Source organism: Ailuropoda melanoleuca, chromosome 10 (genome assembly GCF_002007445.2).
Source record: "Ailuropoda melanoleuca isolate Jingjing chromosome 10, ASM200744v2, whole genome shotgun sequence".
NCBI lineage: Eukaryota > Metazoa > Chordata > Mammalia > Carnivora > Ursidae > Ailuropoda > Ailuropoda melanoleuca.
In genome coordinates, this window is record NC_048227.1 from 75025444 (window position 1) to 75044980 (window position 19537).

Here is a 19537-nt window from a genome sequence, read left to right on the forward strand (position 1 = left end):
GGTAATTAATTCTTTTGATCACCTTTTAGAAGTTCTTCTGGGGAATAGCATGACTAGTTTTTAAAGTTTATTTTACTAGAGTCACCCAATTAAAATGCACAAAGAAATACCATTCTTCATTCTCTGTTTTATTATTCAGTAAAAATGCAACACGTGTAGCACTAACATATTTAGCAGCATATTTATAACATGAATCCCAACTTAATCTGGAGAGTTGCAGAATTTACCATTGCTAGATTTAATGCAAATACACATATATATGGAAAAATTATATACCGTGTAAGAAAAGCACCCTGAGAAAAGTTCGGAAAACACAATGTCAACATATTATACAAATGATCATAATCTTGAGTTATAGCCATGGTCAAATCCTAAAAATGTGTTTTAGAACCACATGGCAGAGTCTTAACTGAAGAAGTGTCTTATAAATGCAGCAGGGCAAACAACTGAGGGGATTCAGAAATTAGCAGAGTGAGACTTCTGAGCTACGCAAATATTGACATCTTTATTTCATATAACAAGGATGTGAAACACATTCTGGTTCTTTGTGAATGTTACACGTAAAACATGCAATAAAAAACTATTAAAGGTATATAAAACATTTATATCACATTAACAAGGCAATTTATATATAATATAAATAAAGGCATTCTAAAAGCCTGTAGTAGCCAGATTATGTTTATGGTAGCAGTTTATGTTGCCTTGGAATTATTCCTCAGTTGTCTGAAAAATGCCATTTTTCAGCTAGATCATTAACTAGGACATATTCTTCTGAATCTCATTAGTATCTGTACTGGAGTAAAGATATTACAAATATTTTTTAAAGGCTCATTTAATGGTTGTGTTTGTGTCCAAGGACTTTTCCTCTACAAAATTAATGTGGCAATTTGAGAGCTACTTCGGATTTTTCTTCCTGAGAATTATAGTACTTGGCCTCAGGGGGTACATACCCCACACACCCAATATATTGATACAACAGATTTGACACTTAAATAAGATAGTCAGAAACTAGGCTTTAGGATACAAATGGCATTAATTTTTTTAAAAGAAATAATAATAATAATGGTAACGACAGTACTAGTACTAAGACAATGATGACAAAAGTATAACAAGAACTACCACCACCACCATCACTACCACGACCACTACCACCATCATTTATTAGTTATATTTGCTGTATTCATTGAAAGAGTTATATCTTTTTTCTAGGCTAGGGGGTAAAAGCCCTGCAACAATCTTTCCGATTTGAGACAGGGAATACAAGTGAGGACTGCTACCAGTGCTAAGACATTAAACAGAAGGGTAGGGATGGTGGAGAACTGGAAAGCCATTTAGGGGGCAACTCGGCCTAAGTGACTATTGGCATTTGATCCCAGTGTTGAGCTTCCGATTTTAAAAATTATTTTTAAAGAAAAGTCATGAATCTGAATATTTATGTTAAATTTCCTGATTTTTTCAAGTCGATCTATTTTTTGAAACCATGTATGGGGCAAATTAAACATCAGCAGTTCATATTTTTGTCTATAGACTTTACTTTCCAAACTTACCTCTGGACCACCATGTAAGGTATTTGTTCTTTGACCTACAATGTTCCTTTTCCTCTAACATCTGGTTAGCTTCCATTCTCTCACTGCATCAGGAGGCCTTTCTGATCCCAATACAACATGCCTTTGGTTAGGTTTCCCTGCCAGGTGGTTTTTTTTGTTTTGTTTTGTTTTTCTTTTTTGTTTTTTAAAGCTAGGCATGAAGCCAAACATGAGGCTTGAACTCACAACCCTGAGATCAAGACCTGAGCTGAGATCACGAGTTGGATACTTAACCGACTGAGTCATCCAGGTGCTCCCCCGCTAGGTATTTTTATAGCACCGTGTTTTCTGCCTATGACAACCCTCACCATATATCAGTGCAAGTATCCTTTTGTTGCCTCACTATGTGTTCCGTGGAGAGAAGGACCATCACTTCTAGCACTGAGAGCAGTCTCTGGCACATAGCCCGCACTCAATAAATACTTGCTGAATGGATGAATTAGGCCTGTTATATGCTTCACACTTTTCATTTGTTAATTCAATTAGCATGAGGATTCTAATTGTATAGATGAATTCATTGAGGCTCAGATAAGTTAAATAACTTGCCCAAGGTTATTTATCTAATAAGTAGTGAAGAATGACCTGGTTCTGAGCCTAAGCTGTTACAACTATATCCAGTTGCTTTTTTTTTTTTTTAAATGCCACATTACAAGTACATAATATGAAGCATCTACTTGGCTCTAGAAATTAAACATTAGTTGTTATAAATTTGAGAAAAAGAATGTGAATACAGCACAAATGTTTTGCCCCTTAAAAGTGTTAAACAGTAAAAAAACAATTTAAGGAATAACTTCCAATCTTTGTTTCTTGGACAAGAAGAATGAATTCATCCTCAAAATATTTGAGATTGAACTGGATAAAAATAACACAACTTGAAATGTGGATTAAAAATAATGTTAAAATTTTGAGGATGGGCAGTTCAAGGTGTTTAGAAAAGACAGATTTAAATTTTGAGGCTTTACTTTAAAATATATATAATTTATATGTCTATTTTGTGATTAAGGGAAAATGAGAAGCAACTAACTTGTCAAATGTATGGCAGATAAAGTTTTCATGGCAATGAAAAGACTTTTCAGATTCACAAACCTTTGTTAAATGACAAATTACGAGGGGCGGATATAACCTTTGTTCTATTGCCAGCCATGCAAATAGCTTTTATACCTCAGCCCTCACAACAACCCTGTGAGGTAGGCTTTGATTCAGGTTATTAAAAAATAAAAATTGCCATTAGAGTTAAGTGTTTTGATCATGAGTGACAGTCACTATGACAATGCCTATGAAAGTTAGCTCGAAGATCACAACTGGTTTTCTTTTAAATTGTATTTATTTATTTACTTTTACTTAAACAATCTCCAATTCAGGTTAGGAATGTTTAGATTTAAATTAGGTATGTTTAAGTAGCTTTTAAAATCATATATCTATGACATTCTTTTGAATTATGATTAATGCTAATAGCCCTAAGTATTACAGTATCACAACCTACTATATAGTCTAATATAAAGAAATGCCCATCCACTAAGAAGGCAATCTCATTCTAACATTACAGATACATCAATGGTTAATGAAAAGCTTACTGACATTCTTATAAATACTTATTGATTCCTATATGCTTGATGCTTTTTCTCTCTCTGCACAACATACATATATATATATATATATATATATAATACATATATATATATATAATGTATGTATGTATATATGGTGTACTTCAGGACAGTTAAGCAATTCATTTTGCAACTACTTGAGTTTGACAGATGTGCAAATGACTTTCATTATCAAAGCAGCCAACAGCATAAATTTCTGCAGGTGGATATATGGGTGGGCTATAAAGAGGAAAAGTGTTCCATAATTGTATGAAATGGTACAGTTAATTACCTTTGGCTTCATCAAACATGATTTAACAAGGATATTATGATTCATCACAATAAGCTAAGAGCGCTGTTAGTTTACACCTGCTTCTTTTAGCAGATTATGAGAAGCCAAGCGTTTTAATATTTAAGATACTGGCAGACCTCTGTTATAGTCATTGAGACTCTTACCAAATTTTATTGTAAAGCTAGCTTAAATTTACCTAGTAAAATAAATACTGTGGGATAAATGTTCCCAAGCATACTTAATCACAATTCTTAAGCGTTAAAAGTTGATGAATCAAAATTGATCAAGCAATGTTCAAGAATATTTTTTTTTTGTATCATTCCTTTGGATTGGATGAATACCCTGGCATCTAAGGTAATAAACTGAAGATGATTAGAGAAATAGAGGGAACAATATTCTCTGTCCTTATTTAAACTAACATTCCACATCTAAGTATAGGGTGAGCTAAGTGTTTAGAAGGAGAAAAGGAAAGAGAGGACACCTCGGTGTGTTTGTGTAGAATCACAGGGTTCTTTTTGGTTTTGGTTTTATAAAATCGTTGTTTGATTTGTAATAAATTAACTCAATTTTTCTTTCCTAAAAAGATTTTTTTTTTGTTCCTTTGTCATTGCAACATTATTGTTTTATCCATTTGTTTTTATAAAAGCATACTGCTTGCCTAGATGGCCAGACCAAAGGTGTCCGGAAGTTATAACCCGTCCTGGATTCCTGGAAATGTGGAGAAAGATGTTATCACAGGTCACTATGACCTGACCTGATTTGTAGTATGAGGTATCATGTTTATAAGATACAGGTTTGACTTAAGTAAATAAATGATGTTTTGGGCTGTAGTCTAAAGCTACTAACAGAAAATTATAAATAAAATTAAAAGTAGCTGAACACACAGAAATACAATATCCCTTTTTAAAAAGATTAACAAAAGAAGTTAATGGTTGAACTTTATATTTTAGAGTCCAGAAAATATCACCAAAATCACAAACATTTTTAAATTTTTTTGTTCTTGTTTTTTGAAAAGGGATACTGCATCTTTAACACATGTAACGTTGTATATCACCCGTTTTCTACTTACAGGTAGTAGGAGTAAGAATAGTAGCTCCTCCTGGCAAGCAAATCACAGACAGTGGAAAAAGAGAAGCAATGGTGAATGAAAAGCGTGACTCTGTCACATTCAATAAAGCAGAAAAATGTGCGTTAAAAAATAAAATAAAATAAAGTAAAATAAAAGAAAAGAAAAGTCATGTTTTTTTTTGGTTTGCATTTCAATTTGCTCATGCATTTGGTTAGGTATTTTTTTTGCCATGCAATTAAACAGACAGATATGCAATAGAAAAATAAAAGTTTAAAATACGTAATTTGGAAAACAGCATGCTGATATTTCTCTTGCTGCCAGAAAAATTTAAAAATTAAATGGATTGTGTATTTCAACATGCAGTTAAGCATAATATTATCCATTACCATCGAAAAGCCATGACAGATGGAACTGCTGTGTGTAGAACTTGTACACTAAATTGACTATTTTTCTTTAGATACAAAACATAAATATCTATTAAGTTAATATAGAATATATGCAGAATGACATCTAAATTTCTAAACAAGTTGCTATATCTTAATGGTACAGGGGTACATACATATATTATGTCAATATACATATGCCCCATGCACCGTATATACGTGGAGATATTTCCACAGTAGATGTATGTGATCATGATATCATACACAAACATTTACTGTATTGAAACATAATTTCAAATTTATGTTGGGAATTAATAATGTATTCATGCTGCACATTTAAAATATAATACATAACCAATGAAAAAATGGCATACATTTGGAAATAATTCAACAGCGTTTAAATTAAAAAAAAAATGACATTGCGTTTTGAGAGATGCACTATCCCTTTTCTTAGCCTAAAAACTTACTTTATATATACCCTCAGCTGTAGAATTTATCTAAATTGAATTCCAAACCAGATCTTTACACAAAACTCAAAAATACATAGAACTTTTTTTCAACATGAGAAATATACCTATGTATCTTATTCCCAGTGAGGGATAAAGTCTTGAGAAACTTAATTTCTAATAAAAATAAAGATCATAAGAGACTAAAATAGTTTGCCTTTACATTGTTTTTATTATAAATTTGTGAATTAAAAGGGAAACATTATGTACTAAAACTGACTAAGCTTGATACTATGCAATATGGTTATAAAATCTATGCCTTTGTGTATGTATAATAAACATATTTGTGATTAAATCATACACGATACATGTGTGACATACTACATATGAGTAAAAGTCATTACGAAGTTGCTTAGATAAGGGATTCATGTAATTTAGTTCTAATATTATATATTGGAAGGAAATATATCTAAATATGTAACTTTCTCTGTCTATAAAATTGCAACTTTTCCAGTCATAAAGGTTGTGGTAAGGAAGAGAAACAAAAGCCCTGGTATTCTTTCTATCAAAAGACAATCAATTAATGCATAATTATGAAAAATCAAACATTAAGCATTTTAATAGAGAGGCTGACCATTTAAAATACGAACCAGAAAAAATTTGTACATTATGCAATTTTAGACAGTTGTCAGAGCATTTTACCCACACAAAAATAATCATGCTTAGAGATTATTTTGGTTTACTTTAGGAAATTTATGTTTCAATTTTGTTGTTGTTATTTCTGAAACAGAGGGCCTCAGATAAGGAAGGCTACAATAACAAAAAGTGTTTAATATATAACAATAAAACCAATAAGTTTAACCTAGTTCTACCTGAGTGAGGACCAATTTCATGCTCTCATTTCCAATCTGAAGGGACTGGAATAGTTTTAATTGTGAAGCAAAGTTTGGTTAACTCTCTGAACAGTTTAGTTAACTCTGCAGATATAAATTTAAACTAAATAGAGACATAAGATCTGAAAGGTAACAATCAGCCATTTTATTGATCTTGAGTGGCAAATTCATATTACTAAAATACTTAAACCTTCCTGTCTCAATTGTGATGTATTCTCCAACCACAGAGGTAGACAACAGCAAAAAGAGAAAGCACTACTAGGGAAAGCACGTATGTAGCTAATTTAACACAAAACACTATAATGCATACCTAATGTTTCTAATGCAGATGTGTCTTCTCCAACATATATATCTCCAGGGGATAATTGTAAAGAGGCAATACATTAAAATAAACTCTGATGGAATGATTAAACATGTAGTATGAGTCTTATCTATACTGTTAATGATTTATTTTGAGTATAAAACAATCTTAATAGTATATGATTTAATGTAATGTAAGCAACATCAATTAATATTTGATATAATCATATATTTCAAACAGTCTATACACAAAGCTATTTTAGGACTGTATTCTGCACGTAAAGAATTGTTTAAAAATCCTTCCAAACTGCAGTATAATCTAAAACATATGATTGGAAGGATAGGAGAGTTGTATCAGTTTCTAAGATAATGCCTTGCAGATAATGACATTTTATAGAATGGAAGGAAGTTCAGGTCATAAAGACTGTACACTTCAAAAGGTTTTCCAGCAGGAGTATACTTTAATCTCCTGAATAGAGTTCAGTTTAAAATCCAGTAGGTCTTAATATTTTCATAGAATTCCAGGAGATGGCGATATTGGTTGGTATTATATAAAAGACTAATGCTCAATTATAAAAAAACTTTTCATATTAATGTGCTGAAATATTTAGTCAGTGAATATTTAATATACAATTTCACAATATTTAGATTCTTCTCATATCTTACTTGTAGCTAACATTTAGCAAAATAGAGTAAGAGTACAAACTAATCCACAGACCATAATCCAAGTATAATAAATACTTTTGCCATGATTAGTAAATAACATTTCAAAATATAAGATAAATGAATATCTCAAGTATCTCTGCATTTGAGAAATGTAAATTCATACATACTTTCAAAGTTAACTTGACCAAAAGTATATGTTTATATCCAAAATTAAACTGCAAAGAAGTGATTTAATTTATTTAAGAACCATGAGAAACAGACTCAGATGCTGGCAACATTGTCAAAATTCAATTCTTCTTGTTTGTTCTATTTCAAAAGAGCTCGAGGAAACAAAACAGTACTTGAAAACTAGTGACATAAACGGTAGGTGAATGGGACAGAACAAAGTCAGGCCTTACCTTTTTTTTACAATTAGTATGACAACAAGGAGGAGAAGGATGAACACCAGAATTCCAGCACTAATTCCTGCTATTTTCACCACTCTGTCTGTCTGCTTGGCTGGGTCTGGAATCACTTCTGGTTCTTCTGTTGCTGCTGCTAAATGAATTTAAAAAATAAGTTACTGAAAGCAGCTAATTATCACAGAATGAAAATTACTCCCAGCCAAAAATTACTACAAAAAGAGAACTTGTTTATTTTATTTGAATAAAAATAACCTGGATATATAAATACAAAAGCATGTTGAACTATAGCATAAGGGATTTAGGGTAGAGATAAGGGGAAAGCCTTCTGAATAGGGAATTGTTAACACATAAAAATAAAACAAAACCTAGAAAAGACTATCAAAGGGGATGATGAACTACTTTTCTCCAAATGTCTGTAAAAGTCAGATGCAAGATTTTTACCATAGGACATGGAAAGAGATGGTGTCAGATTTAGGGATTCATTTATTTGCTGGCTCATTCAGCAAACACTTTCTGAACTCAAGCACTTGGTGCTGTGCTTGGCCCTTCATGGTAGTTGTCAATAGCAAATGCCTGGGACACAAGAGTTAGGTTAAATAATGCCTTGTATAGTGGAGGTGTTGGGTTATGATTTGATATACAAGATTTGAAAGGAATAGTTGGTTTGGAGGAAAAGAAAAGACAAATACATCAAGGAATATTTCACATTCTCTTTAAAATTAAAACCCAGGTAATAAACTTGGGAAATAGAACTTTGAAAAGATAAAAGTTGTTTTATTATTATTTCAAAAAATTTTTTTTCAAAAAAATTTTTTTGGGTTCCAATTTCTTTTTTATTTAAATTCTAGTTAGTTAACATATAGTGTAATATTGGTTTCAGGAGTAGAATTTAGTGGCTTATCACAAGCACCTTCCCTTTTTTCCTTTTTTTTTTTTGAAAAGCAGGCTCCAGCATGGAGCCCAACACAGGCCTTGAACTTGTGAGACCAAGACCTGAGCTGAGACCAAGAGAAGGACGTTTAACAGACTGAGCCATGCAGGTGCCCCACAACAAGTGCCTCCTTAATACCCATCACTGATTTAGCCCATCCTCTGCCCACCTCCCTTCAGCAACCCTTGGTTTGTTTTCTATAGTTAAGAGTCTCTTATGGTTTGCCTCCCTCCCTTTTCCCCCCACATCTTCTATCTTCTAAAACAGCATTTCTCAATGTTTCTAGATCCATGGTCCCTCCTGTTAAGAATCTGGGTGACTCCTAGGATTAGACACATTTGGGAAAGTGCCTTAAAGTATCCACCACAGTGTGAAAAGATGGTGGCTGAATGAACAAACGAACACCTAAATTTAACCTCATATCTTTCTAATGGATAATTTACAAATTCCTTTTAAAAATTATCAATTGTTCTATATTTCAATTCTTTCTTCATGAGCATCTCTGTCTTGGCTTCCAAACACCCTCCCCATGTTTTCACTCCAGGTTCTGCATATCTGCACATCTAAATACCTGCTCCACTTTCCCAACCAGCCACAGTTTCTCCCCAAAAGAGGCAGACACAAGGTTACTAATTTTTAATTTTTCCAAGTAAGAAATTAAAAATAACTAATATATCTAATATCAATATCATTTCATAAAATGGTAATTTAAAGTAAAACCAGCACCATAACTGTCTTAATTTATCTTATTTCAATTGGATAAGATAAAACTTCCCCATTGATCCATATTTGGTAACTGTTATTCTCAAGTAGGAAAAGCCTTCAGCTTGTTTCTTCTGGTAAGCAAGGTAGTTTTCCTTTCTGACATGACACTTTCCATATATCCAGGCTTTAGGAAATTTCCAATTTCATTAATTATGAATAGAGGTAGTAAAATGCTTACCACATTTCAAACTATACATTATAGTTCAATTTTTCAAGGTATGTATTAAATATATTGGAGATCTCCTTTCCCAAGAACAATTTTAGAAATACATATATACATGTATGTGTATGAAAACAGGTGGAATACATTTTAAAGTTGGATATAAAGCTAAAGAGAATACAGGTTGTTTGTAATTCTCAATCGAATTGGTTTAAATAGTTTCTGCTTCAAATAGGGAGACAGAATGTCTGATGTAGAAATCCCTAGAAAAAACTTTAGTGCATGCAACAAATCATCATTATTCATTAATTAATGCTTATTCTCAATAGGTTCGAGGTTATGCTTGACTTTCAGAGAGTAATGATGGTTACTTTGTGATTTAACATATCTCACAGAATTAAATGTTTCTGAAACTCTTTGAAAGATCAATTCTTGTTCAATGAGGTAAGTATATATTTAATATACCATTTTAATTCAACAAAACACATATAATTATGAGATACTTTTCTAAAGATATTATGCCATAAGTAGCATATATCTCCTAAAAATCTTCAGAAATACTAAGCCCACCAGACAAACTTCAGAATATACACAGGTGCAAACATAAACTCTGATCATGAAGTATGAACAGGCATACTTAATACATAAGTATTAATACTTAATACTAGTCTTAATACTAGCTTAATACAGGTTTACAGTCACAATAACTAAAATTAACAAGTCAGGAAATGACAAGTGTTGGTGAGGATGTGGAGAAAGGGGAACCCTCCTACACTGCTGGTGGGAATGCAAGCTGGTACAGCCACTCTGGAAAACAGTATGGAGGTTCCTCAAGAAGTTAAAAATAGAACTACCCTATGACCCAGCAGTTGTACTACTAGATATTTACCTCAAAGATACAAAAGTCATGAACTGAAGGGGCACCTGCACCCCAATATTTATAGCAGCACCCTCCACAAAAGCTGAACTATGGAAAGAGCCCAGCTATCCATCAACAGATGAATGGATAAAGACGACGTGGTATATCTATATAATGGAATATTACTCAGTCATCACAAAAAAATGAAATCTTACCATTTGCAATGACATGGATGGAACTAGGGGGTATTATGCTAAGCAAAACAAGTCAATCAAAGAAAGACAATTATATGATTTCAGTCATGTGGAATTTAAGAAACAATACAGAGGAGCATAGGGGAAAGGAAGGAAAAATAAAATAAGATGAAATCAGAGAGGGAGACAAATCATAAGAGATTCTTAACTCTAGGAAACAAACTGTGGGTTGTTGAAGGGGTGGGAGGTGGGGGGATGGGGTAACTGGGTGATTGGGAATTAAAGCGGTCACATGATGTAATAAGCACTGGGTGTTATATACAACTGATGAATCACTGAACTCTACTTCTGAAAATAATAATACACTACATGTTAATCAACTGAATTTAAATAAAATTAAAAAAAGAAAAAATACTAGCTGGGTTTAATGATTAACAAAACTGACACAAAGATGGATAAATTAATTTCACATTCAGAGATAGAAGAATTTTATAAGTCTTATTAAATAACACAGATTTGCTGATGAATTAATCTAAACATATTTTCAGAAACAAAAAGCCAAATATAAAAGTAAATTTCTGACCAAAGACACTAATAACCTTGTAGGTAAGTGTATTAAGGTGTAAAGAAATGAGACTTTTATAACCTATTATGTAAAACAGTGCTACTACTTTGAAGTCATAGTCTATATGTCTTTGTTAAACACTGGACTTCAATTAATTTTCCCCAAACACTTAAAGAAAAAAACACCAAGTTCATTCATTTGGGTTAAGTAAGGTTGCTTGCCTGTCATGATTACAACTCTTGTGCAGAGTTGTTCATTAAAGCTTCATCATTATTAAACTTGAATATAGAAGGCTAATCAAATTCTCCAGGAACATATGATTTGGTGGCTGTTTTCCCTTGATTGTGAATCCTCCTTAAAGTCTTTAGCTGTGACATTTATTATTATTACTAATATTTTTTATTAAATGTCCACATAAATTTATTACTTTAGATACTTTAATCACACATACTTTTCCAAGTTCTTGGCCTACTAGAACCAAGGAACATAAATATCCTATTTAAAATCATTCAAGCTTAGAAGATTCATTAATGGAAACACAGAGTAACCCCTAAGTGAGCATTTTCTATTTTCTTCAAAGAGAGTAAAAAGCTATTATAGTGACTGCACCCTTGAGCCCTGTTTATAATTTATGCACATACACAAAGGCGATGTGGAACACCTCTTTCAGAAATGCTTTCCTTTGCCACAAATCTTTACCTTTTTTATCTGTCAAAGAATATTCAAAGAGTCCCCATTGTTCTGAAGCCAGAGGCAGCATAATTCTTTGGGCAGTGAGAAAGAACTAAGGCAGTATTTCCTTTTAATTGATCAAATTTATGTGTTGCATTTTTTTTTTTGCAAAATAGTTAAAGTGACGTTATAAATTATGTCCTTCCTCCCACTATGTAAAGATAATTTACCTAAAAACTTTAGGTAAAAGATTTAGATTAAAAAATATATAAATACTATCAAAATACACAAATTTACTTAAATTTAAAAGCTGTGATCATACATAAACACTCTTCCATTTTCAAGATGGATATTAGAGGTGGAAGCCTCTAAGTTCAATATATTAGGTGATTTCATAACAGCTTTGAAGACGCCATCATCCTGTAAATTCCACAAATTCTCCAGGTATTTCACTAGTGCTTTCTTTCCTTCTCAGCTGCAATTCTGAAAACTGTTTACACTCACTTCCCAATCATTAATTTAAATGCTACAATCAGAGGGAGGAAGATGGCAGAGGAGTAAGGGACCTTAATTTTGTCTGGTCCCTGGAATTCAGCTAGATATTTATCAAATTGTTCTGAATACCTGTGAACTCAACCAGAGATCTAAGAAAAGAATTGCTGCAATTCTACAAATGGAAAAGTGACCACTCCTTGCAAGGTAGGAGGTGCGGAGAAGTGAATCTGAGGCGATATATCTGATGATAAACTGCGGGGTGGGGGGGGCTCCATTAGCTGGACATCGGAAAGTGATATAGCAGCAGAGCACAATATCAGAACTCTCAGAAGTCTGCTCCAGTGAGGGATGTCTGCCTGAAAGGTGCTCAGGTGGCTAAGTGGGGGCATAACACTAGGTGGGACAGTGTGGTCTCAGGATCCCCGGGGTCACAGGAAGACTGAGGGTGCCTGAGTGTGGCAGAGTTCCCAGGCATTGGAGTGGGGAAGTCAGCTGCAATCAGCAAGCCCAGGAGTGGGCTTTCAACTTGGGGTTGCCATAGATCGCTAACCATGGCATGGTCAGGTGACTGTTCTCTGAGCAGGGGCCCAGCAAGAGGCAGAACTGGGGTGAGACCTGCCCTCCCTCCCTGGGAGGAGTGGTGAGGGTGCCCGCAGCAGGAGTCTATAGAGTTTGGAGACTTGAAATGGGGTTGTGTGCCTGAGATAAAAATGCTCGGTCACAGGCTGGGTAGCATGTAGTATAGAGAGACACAAGGGAGACAGGAGTGACTGACTACTTTTCTGTGAGGGTGCACCGAGGAGTAGGGCCCTGAGCTTTTGGCTCTGGGGCTGGAGATCAGAGGCTGCCATCGTCATTCTCATCCTCTAAAGCAGCGTGGAAAGCTTTCAGGGAACAAAAGCCACAGTAGAGCAATCCTGAGCAGATTATTTAGCCTGGCCCCCTGGCAAGGGCAGTGCAGTTCTGCCCAGGGCAAATACACATGACAGTCAGCATAACAGGCCTCTCCCCCAGAAGATCAGCAAGAACATCCAGCTAAGACCAAGTTTACCAATCACACAGAATTGCAAAACTCTAGCGCTAGGGGAAAACAGCATACAGAATTCATGTTTCTTTTCTCATGATTCTTTAGTTTTTCAGTTTACATTTTTTTCTTTTTCCTTTTCAGCCAATTTCTTATTTAATCAACTCTTAAGTCTTTTTAATTTTCATTTTTACAGTTACATTCTATCCTTTCATTGTTTTTAATTTTATTTTTGTATATATATATGTTTTTCTTTCTTTACAATTTTGGGATCTAGTTTTCTAACAAACAGACCAAAATACACCCAGTATCTAGTGTATTGCTCTGTTCTAGTCACCTGTCTGATTATATTCTATTTTATTTTATTTTATTTTCAATTTCAGGTCTCTTCTGATTTGTTTCCTGTATATTTCTCTGGGGTCGTTGTTGCTATTTTAGTATCTTGTGCTCTTGTTCAGCTATTCTTCTCTGGACACAACAAGACAGAAAAACTCACCTCAAAAAAAGAGGACAAGAGGCAGTACTGACTCTGAGGGACCTAATCAGTATGGATACAAATAAGATGTCAGAACTAGAGTTCAGAATAATGATTATAAAGATACTGGGTGGACTTGAAAAAAGCATAGAGGACACTAGAGAATCCCCTTCTGGAGAAATGAAAGAACTAAAATCTAATCAGGTTGAAATCAAAAGGCTATTAAAGAGATGTAATAAAAAATGGAGGTTCTAACTGCTAGGATAAATGAGGCAGTAGAGAGAATTAGTGATATAGAAGATAAAATAATGGAGAATGAAGAAACTGAGAGAGAGATAAACAACTACTGGATCACGATGGGAGAATTTGAGAGATAAGTGACACCATAAACCAAAATAATATCAGAATAATTGGGATCCCAGAAGAAGAGGAAAGAGAGAGGGGGGCAGAAGGTATATTTGAGCAAAATTATAGCTGACATCTATCCTAATCTGGGGAAGGAAACAGGCATTCAAGTCCAGGAGGCACAGAGAACCCTCCTCAAAATCAATAAAAATAGGTCAACACCTCGACATGTAATAGTGAAGCCTATAAATTTCAGAGACAAAGAGAAAATTCTGACAGCAGCTCAGTATAAGAGATCCTTAAGCTACAAGGGTAGAAACATTAGACTGGAAGCAAACCTATCCACAGAGAGCTGGCAGGCCAGAAAGGACTGGCATGATATACTCAGGGTACTAAGAAAAATACTCAGCCAAAAATACTTTACCCAGCAAGGCTGTCATTCAAAATAAAAGGAGAGATAAAGAACTTCCAGGACAAACAGAAATGAAAGGAATTCATGAACACTAAACCAGCCCTGCAAGAAATATTAATGGGGATACTTTAAACAAAGAGAGCCCCAAGTAACATAGACCAAGAAGGAACAGAGACAATATACATAAACAATTACTTTATAGGTAATACAATGGCACTAAATTCATATCTTTCAATAGTTACTCTGAAGGTAAATGGGCTAAATGCCCCAATCAAAGGACGCAGGGTATCAGACTGGATAAAAAAAGCAAGACCCATCGATATGCTGTCTAAAAGAGACTCATTTTAGATCCAAAGACACCTCCAAATTGAAAGTGAAGGAGTGGAAAACCATTTATCATGCTAAAGAACATCAAAAGAAAGCTAGGGTAGCAATCCTTATATCAGACCTATTAGAGTTTAAACCAAAGACTGTAATAAGAGATGAGGAAGGACACTATATCATAATTAAAGGGTCTACCCAACAAGAAGATATAACAATCGTAAATATTTGTGCCCCTAACATGGGAGCAGCCAATTATATAAACCAATTAATAACAAACTTAAAGAAACACATTGATAATAATACAATAACTGTAGGGGACTTCAACACCCTATTCACTGCAATGGACAGATCATTTAAGCAGAAGATCAACAAGGAAATAAGGATTTTGAATGACACACTGGACTAGATGGACTTTAAAGATATATTCAGAGCATTCCATCCTAAAGCATCCTCAAGAATACACATTCTTCTTGAGTGCGCATGGAACATTCTCCAGAATAGATCACCCACTGGGTCACAAATCAGGTCTCAACCAGTACCAAAAGACTGGGCTCATTCCCTGCATATTTTCAGACCATAGTGTTTTGAAACTTGAATTCAGTCACAAGAGGAAAAATGGAAAGAACTAAAATACATGGAAGTTAAAGAGCATCCTATAAAAGAATGAATGGGTCAACCAGGAAATTAAAGAAGAATTTTTTAGAAATCATGGCAACAATTGAAAATGAAAACAGAACTGTTCAAAAGCCTTGGGATGCATCAAAGGCGGTCTTAAGAGGGAAGTAAATAGCAATACAAGCCTCTCCCAAGAAATAAGAAAGGTCTCAAATACACAATCTAACCTTACACCTAAAGGAGCTAGAGAAAGAACAGCAAATAAAGCCTAAACCCAGCAGGAGAAGAGAATTAATCAAGATTAGAGCTGAAATCATTGGAATAGAAACCAAAAGAACAATAGAACAGATCAATGAAACTAGAAGCTGGTTCTTTGAAAGAATTAATAAGATTGATAAACCTCTGGTTAGACTTATCAAAAAGAAAAGAGAAAGGGCCCAAATAAATAAAATCATAAATGGAAGAGCAGATATCACAACCAACATCAAAGAAATACAAACAATTATAACAACATATTATGAGCAACTATATGCCAACAAATTAGGCAATCTGGAAGAAATGGATGCATTCCTAGAAACTTATAAACTACCAAAACTGAAACAGGAAGAAATAGAAAACCTGCACATACCCATAACCAGCAAAGAAATTGAAGCAGTAATCAAAAATCTCCCAATAAACAAGAGTCCAGGGCCAGATGGTTCCCCAGGGGAATTCTACCAAACATGTAAAGAAGAATTAATAGCTATTCTTCTGAAGCTGTTTCAAAAAATAGAAATGGAAGGAAAACTTCCAAACTCATTCTATGAGGCCAGCATTACCTTGATCCTGAAACCAGACAAAGACCCCACTAAAAAGGAGAATTATACACCAATATCCCTGATGAACATGGATGCTAAAATTCTCACCAAGATAATAGCCAATAGGATCCAACAGTACATTAAAAGGATTATTCACCACAACCATGTGGGATTTATTTCTGGGCTGCAAGGGTGGTTTAACATCCACAAACCAATCAATGTGATACACTGCATTAATAAAAGAAAGGACAAGAACCATATGATCCTCTTAATAGATGCAGAAAAGCATTTGGCAAACTACAGCATCCTTTCTTGATTGAAACTCTTCATAGTGTAGGGGTAGAGGGAACATAATATCATAAAAGCCACCTATGAAAAGCCCACAGTGAATATCATTCTCAACAGGGGAAAACTGAGAGCTTTTCCCCTAAGGTCAGGAACATGGCCGGGATATCCACTCTCACCACTGTTGTTCAACATAGTACTAGAAGTCCTAGCTTCAGCAACTGGAGAACAAAAAGAAAGAAAAGGCATCCGAATCAACAAAGAAGTCAAACTCTCACTCTTTGCAGATGATATGATACTCTGTAAAACCCAAAAGACTCCATCTCAAAATTGCTAGAACTCATATAGGAATTCAACAATGTGGCAGGATATAAAATCAATGCACAGAAATCAGTTGCATTTCTATATGCTAACGAGACAGAAGAAAGAGAAATTCAGCAATCAATCCCGTTTACAATTGCACCAAAAACCATAAGATACCTAGGAATAAACCTAACCAAAGAGGCAAAGATCTATACACTGAAAACTATAGAATGTTCATGAAAGAAATTGAGCAAGACACAAAGAAATGGAAAAACGTTCCATGCTCATGTACTGGAAGAACAACTATTGTTAAAATGTCTATGCTACCTAGGGGTGCCTGGGTGGCACAGCGGTTAAGCGTCTGCCTTCGGCTCAGGGCGTGATCCTGGCGTTATAGGATCGAGCCCCACATCAGGCTCTTCCGCTATGAGCCTGCTTCTTCCTCTCCCACTCACCCTGCTTGTGTTCCCTCTCTCACTGGCTGTCTCTATCTCTGTCAAATAAATACATAAAATCTTTAAAAAAAAAATGTCTATGCTACCTAGAGCAATCTACATATTCAATGCAGTCCCTATCAAAATCAAATCCACATTTTTCACAGAGCTAGGACAAATAATCCTAAAATTGTATGGAACCAGAAAAGACCCTGAATAGCCAAAGGAATCCTGAAAAGGAAAACCAAAGCTGGCAGCATCACAACGCGAGACTTCAAGCTCTTTTACAAAGCTGTGATCATCAAGACAGTATGGTACTGGTACAAAAACAGACACACAGATCAATGGAACAGAATAGAGAACCCAGAATTGTACCCTCAACCCTATGGTCAACTAATCTTCGACAAAGTAGAAAAGAATATCCAATGGAAAAAAGACAGTCTCTTCAACAAATGGTTTAGGAAAATTGGACAGCCACATGCAGAACAATGAAACTGGACCATTTCCTTACGCCATACACAAAAACAGACTCAAAATGGATGAAAGGCCTAAATGTGAGACAGGAAGCATCAAAATCCTAGAGGAGAACATATGCAGCAACCTCTGTGACCTTGGTCACAGCAACTTCTTGCTAGACAAGTCTCCAAAGGCAAGGAAAACTAAGGCAAAAATGAACTACAGGGACTTCATCAAGATAAAAAGGTTTTGCACAGCAAAGGAAACAATGGACTAAACCAAAAGACAACTGACAGAATGGGAGAAGATATTCGCAAATGTCTATCAGATAAAGGGCTAGTATCCAAAATCTACAAAGAACTTATCAAATTCAACACCTAACGAACAAATAATCCAATCAAGAAATGGGCAGAAGATATGAATAGACATTTCTCCAATGAAGACATACAAATGTCCCACAGACACATGAAAAAATGCTCAACATTACTTTGCATCAGGGAAATACAAATCAAAACCACAATGAGATACCACTTCACACTGGTCAGAATGGCTAAAATTGACAAGTCAGGAAACAACAAATGTTGGTGAGGATTTTGTGGAGAAAGGGGAACCCTCTTACATTGTTGGTCAGAATGTAAGATAGTATAGCCACTCTGGAAAACAGTATTTTTAACTCAAGAAGTTAAAAATAGAGCTACCCCATGACCCAGCAATTGCACTACTAGGTATTTACCCCAAAGATACAAATGTCATGATCTGAAGGGGCACCTGCACCCCAATGTTTATAGCAGCAACGTCCACAATAGCCAAACTAGGGAAAGAGCCCAGATGTCCATCGACAGATGAATGTATAAAAAAGATGTGGCTCGATCTTGCCAAGATGGCGGAGGAGCAGGAGGCTTAAATTTTGTCTGTTCCCAGGAATGCAGCTAGATAGCTATCAGACCATTCTGAACACCTACAAACTCAACTGGAGAATGAAGAAAAGAATAGCAGCAACTCTAAGAACAGAATAGCCACCACTTTCTGCAAGGAACCCAGTTTAAAACAGGAGTTGAGCTCCAGCTCGGCGTTCCAAGATGGCGGAGGAGCAGGAGACCTAAAGTTCGTCTGGTCCCAGGAATTCAGCGAGAGAGCTACCAAACCATTCCAAATACCTATGAATGCAACTGGAGAATGAAGAAAAGAGTAGCAGAAACTCTATGAACAGAAAGGCAACCACTTTCTGCAAGGAGGAGAAAAGATGGAGGAGGAGTAGGCGACCCTTTCTCAGCTGGTCCTAGTCGAGCTGGATATCTACCAGACCACTCTGAACACCCACAGAATCAGCCCGAGACGCAGGAAGATACATCTGGATCTCTACAAATGAACATCTCCAGTGCTGAGTATTGAGGTACGAAGCGGGGAGCTGTGAATCCGAGCACAGATATAGGAAGATAAAGGGAAGGGGGAGGGAGCCTCTGTGCTCAGGCGCTGGGAAGCGGGCTGGACTCTCAGACCAGACCCGCAAGAGAGAGGACTGAGTCAGTGAGCCTGGGAACATCCGGGTCCAAACTGAAAACAGGAGCTCCCGACCACACACTCGAACTAGAGTGAAACCGAGAGCTCAGGAGTGCAAGCGCGACCAGACTGAAAACTGGCGCTCCAGAGCACAGGCGAACCATACTGAAACAGGGAGCTCGGGAGCGCGCGGGGCGGCTGGTGGCTGGCAGGGTTAGAAACACAAAGGACAGAGACGCGCCGGCCCTGGAAGTGAGGGCTGGGACGCAGGGTGTGGGGCGCACATCCCGGAATGCTGCAG

General features: G+C 35.6%; 1 protein-coding gene across 10 annotated transcripts in view; it reads right to left on the bottom strand.

Annotated features, from left to right (window-relative positions):
• The window catches only part of PTPRK (protein tyrosine phosphatase receptor type K), a 553021-nt gene that overhangs the window by 33268 nt on the left and 500216 nt on the right, over positions 1 to 19537 (bottom strand). For 4 of the 10 annotated variants that reach the window (XM_034669107.1, XM_034669109.1, XM_034669111.1 and 1 more), the window contains exons 14-15: positions 7620 to 7758; positions 4534 to 4563 (exon numbers count right to left, since the gene is read on the bottom strand). In XM_034669107.1, the coding sequence (XP_034524998.1) occupies positions 4534 to 4563; positions 7620 to 7758 (169 nt within the window). Of the gene's footprint in view, positions 1 to 4533; positions 4564 to 6565; positions 6608 to 7619; positions 7759 to 19537 lie in introns of all 10 variants that reach the window. The other 6 variants (XM_034669110.1, XM_034669113.1, XM_034669112.1 and 3 more) reach the window with 4 other exon arrangements.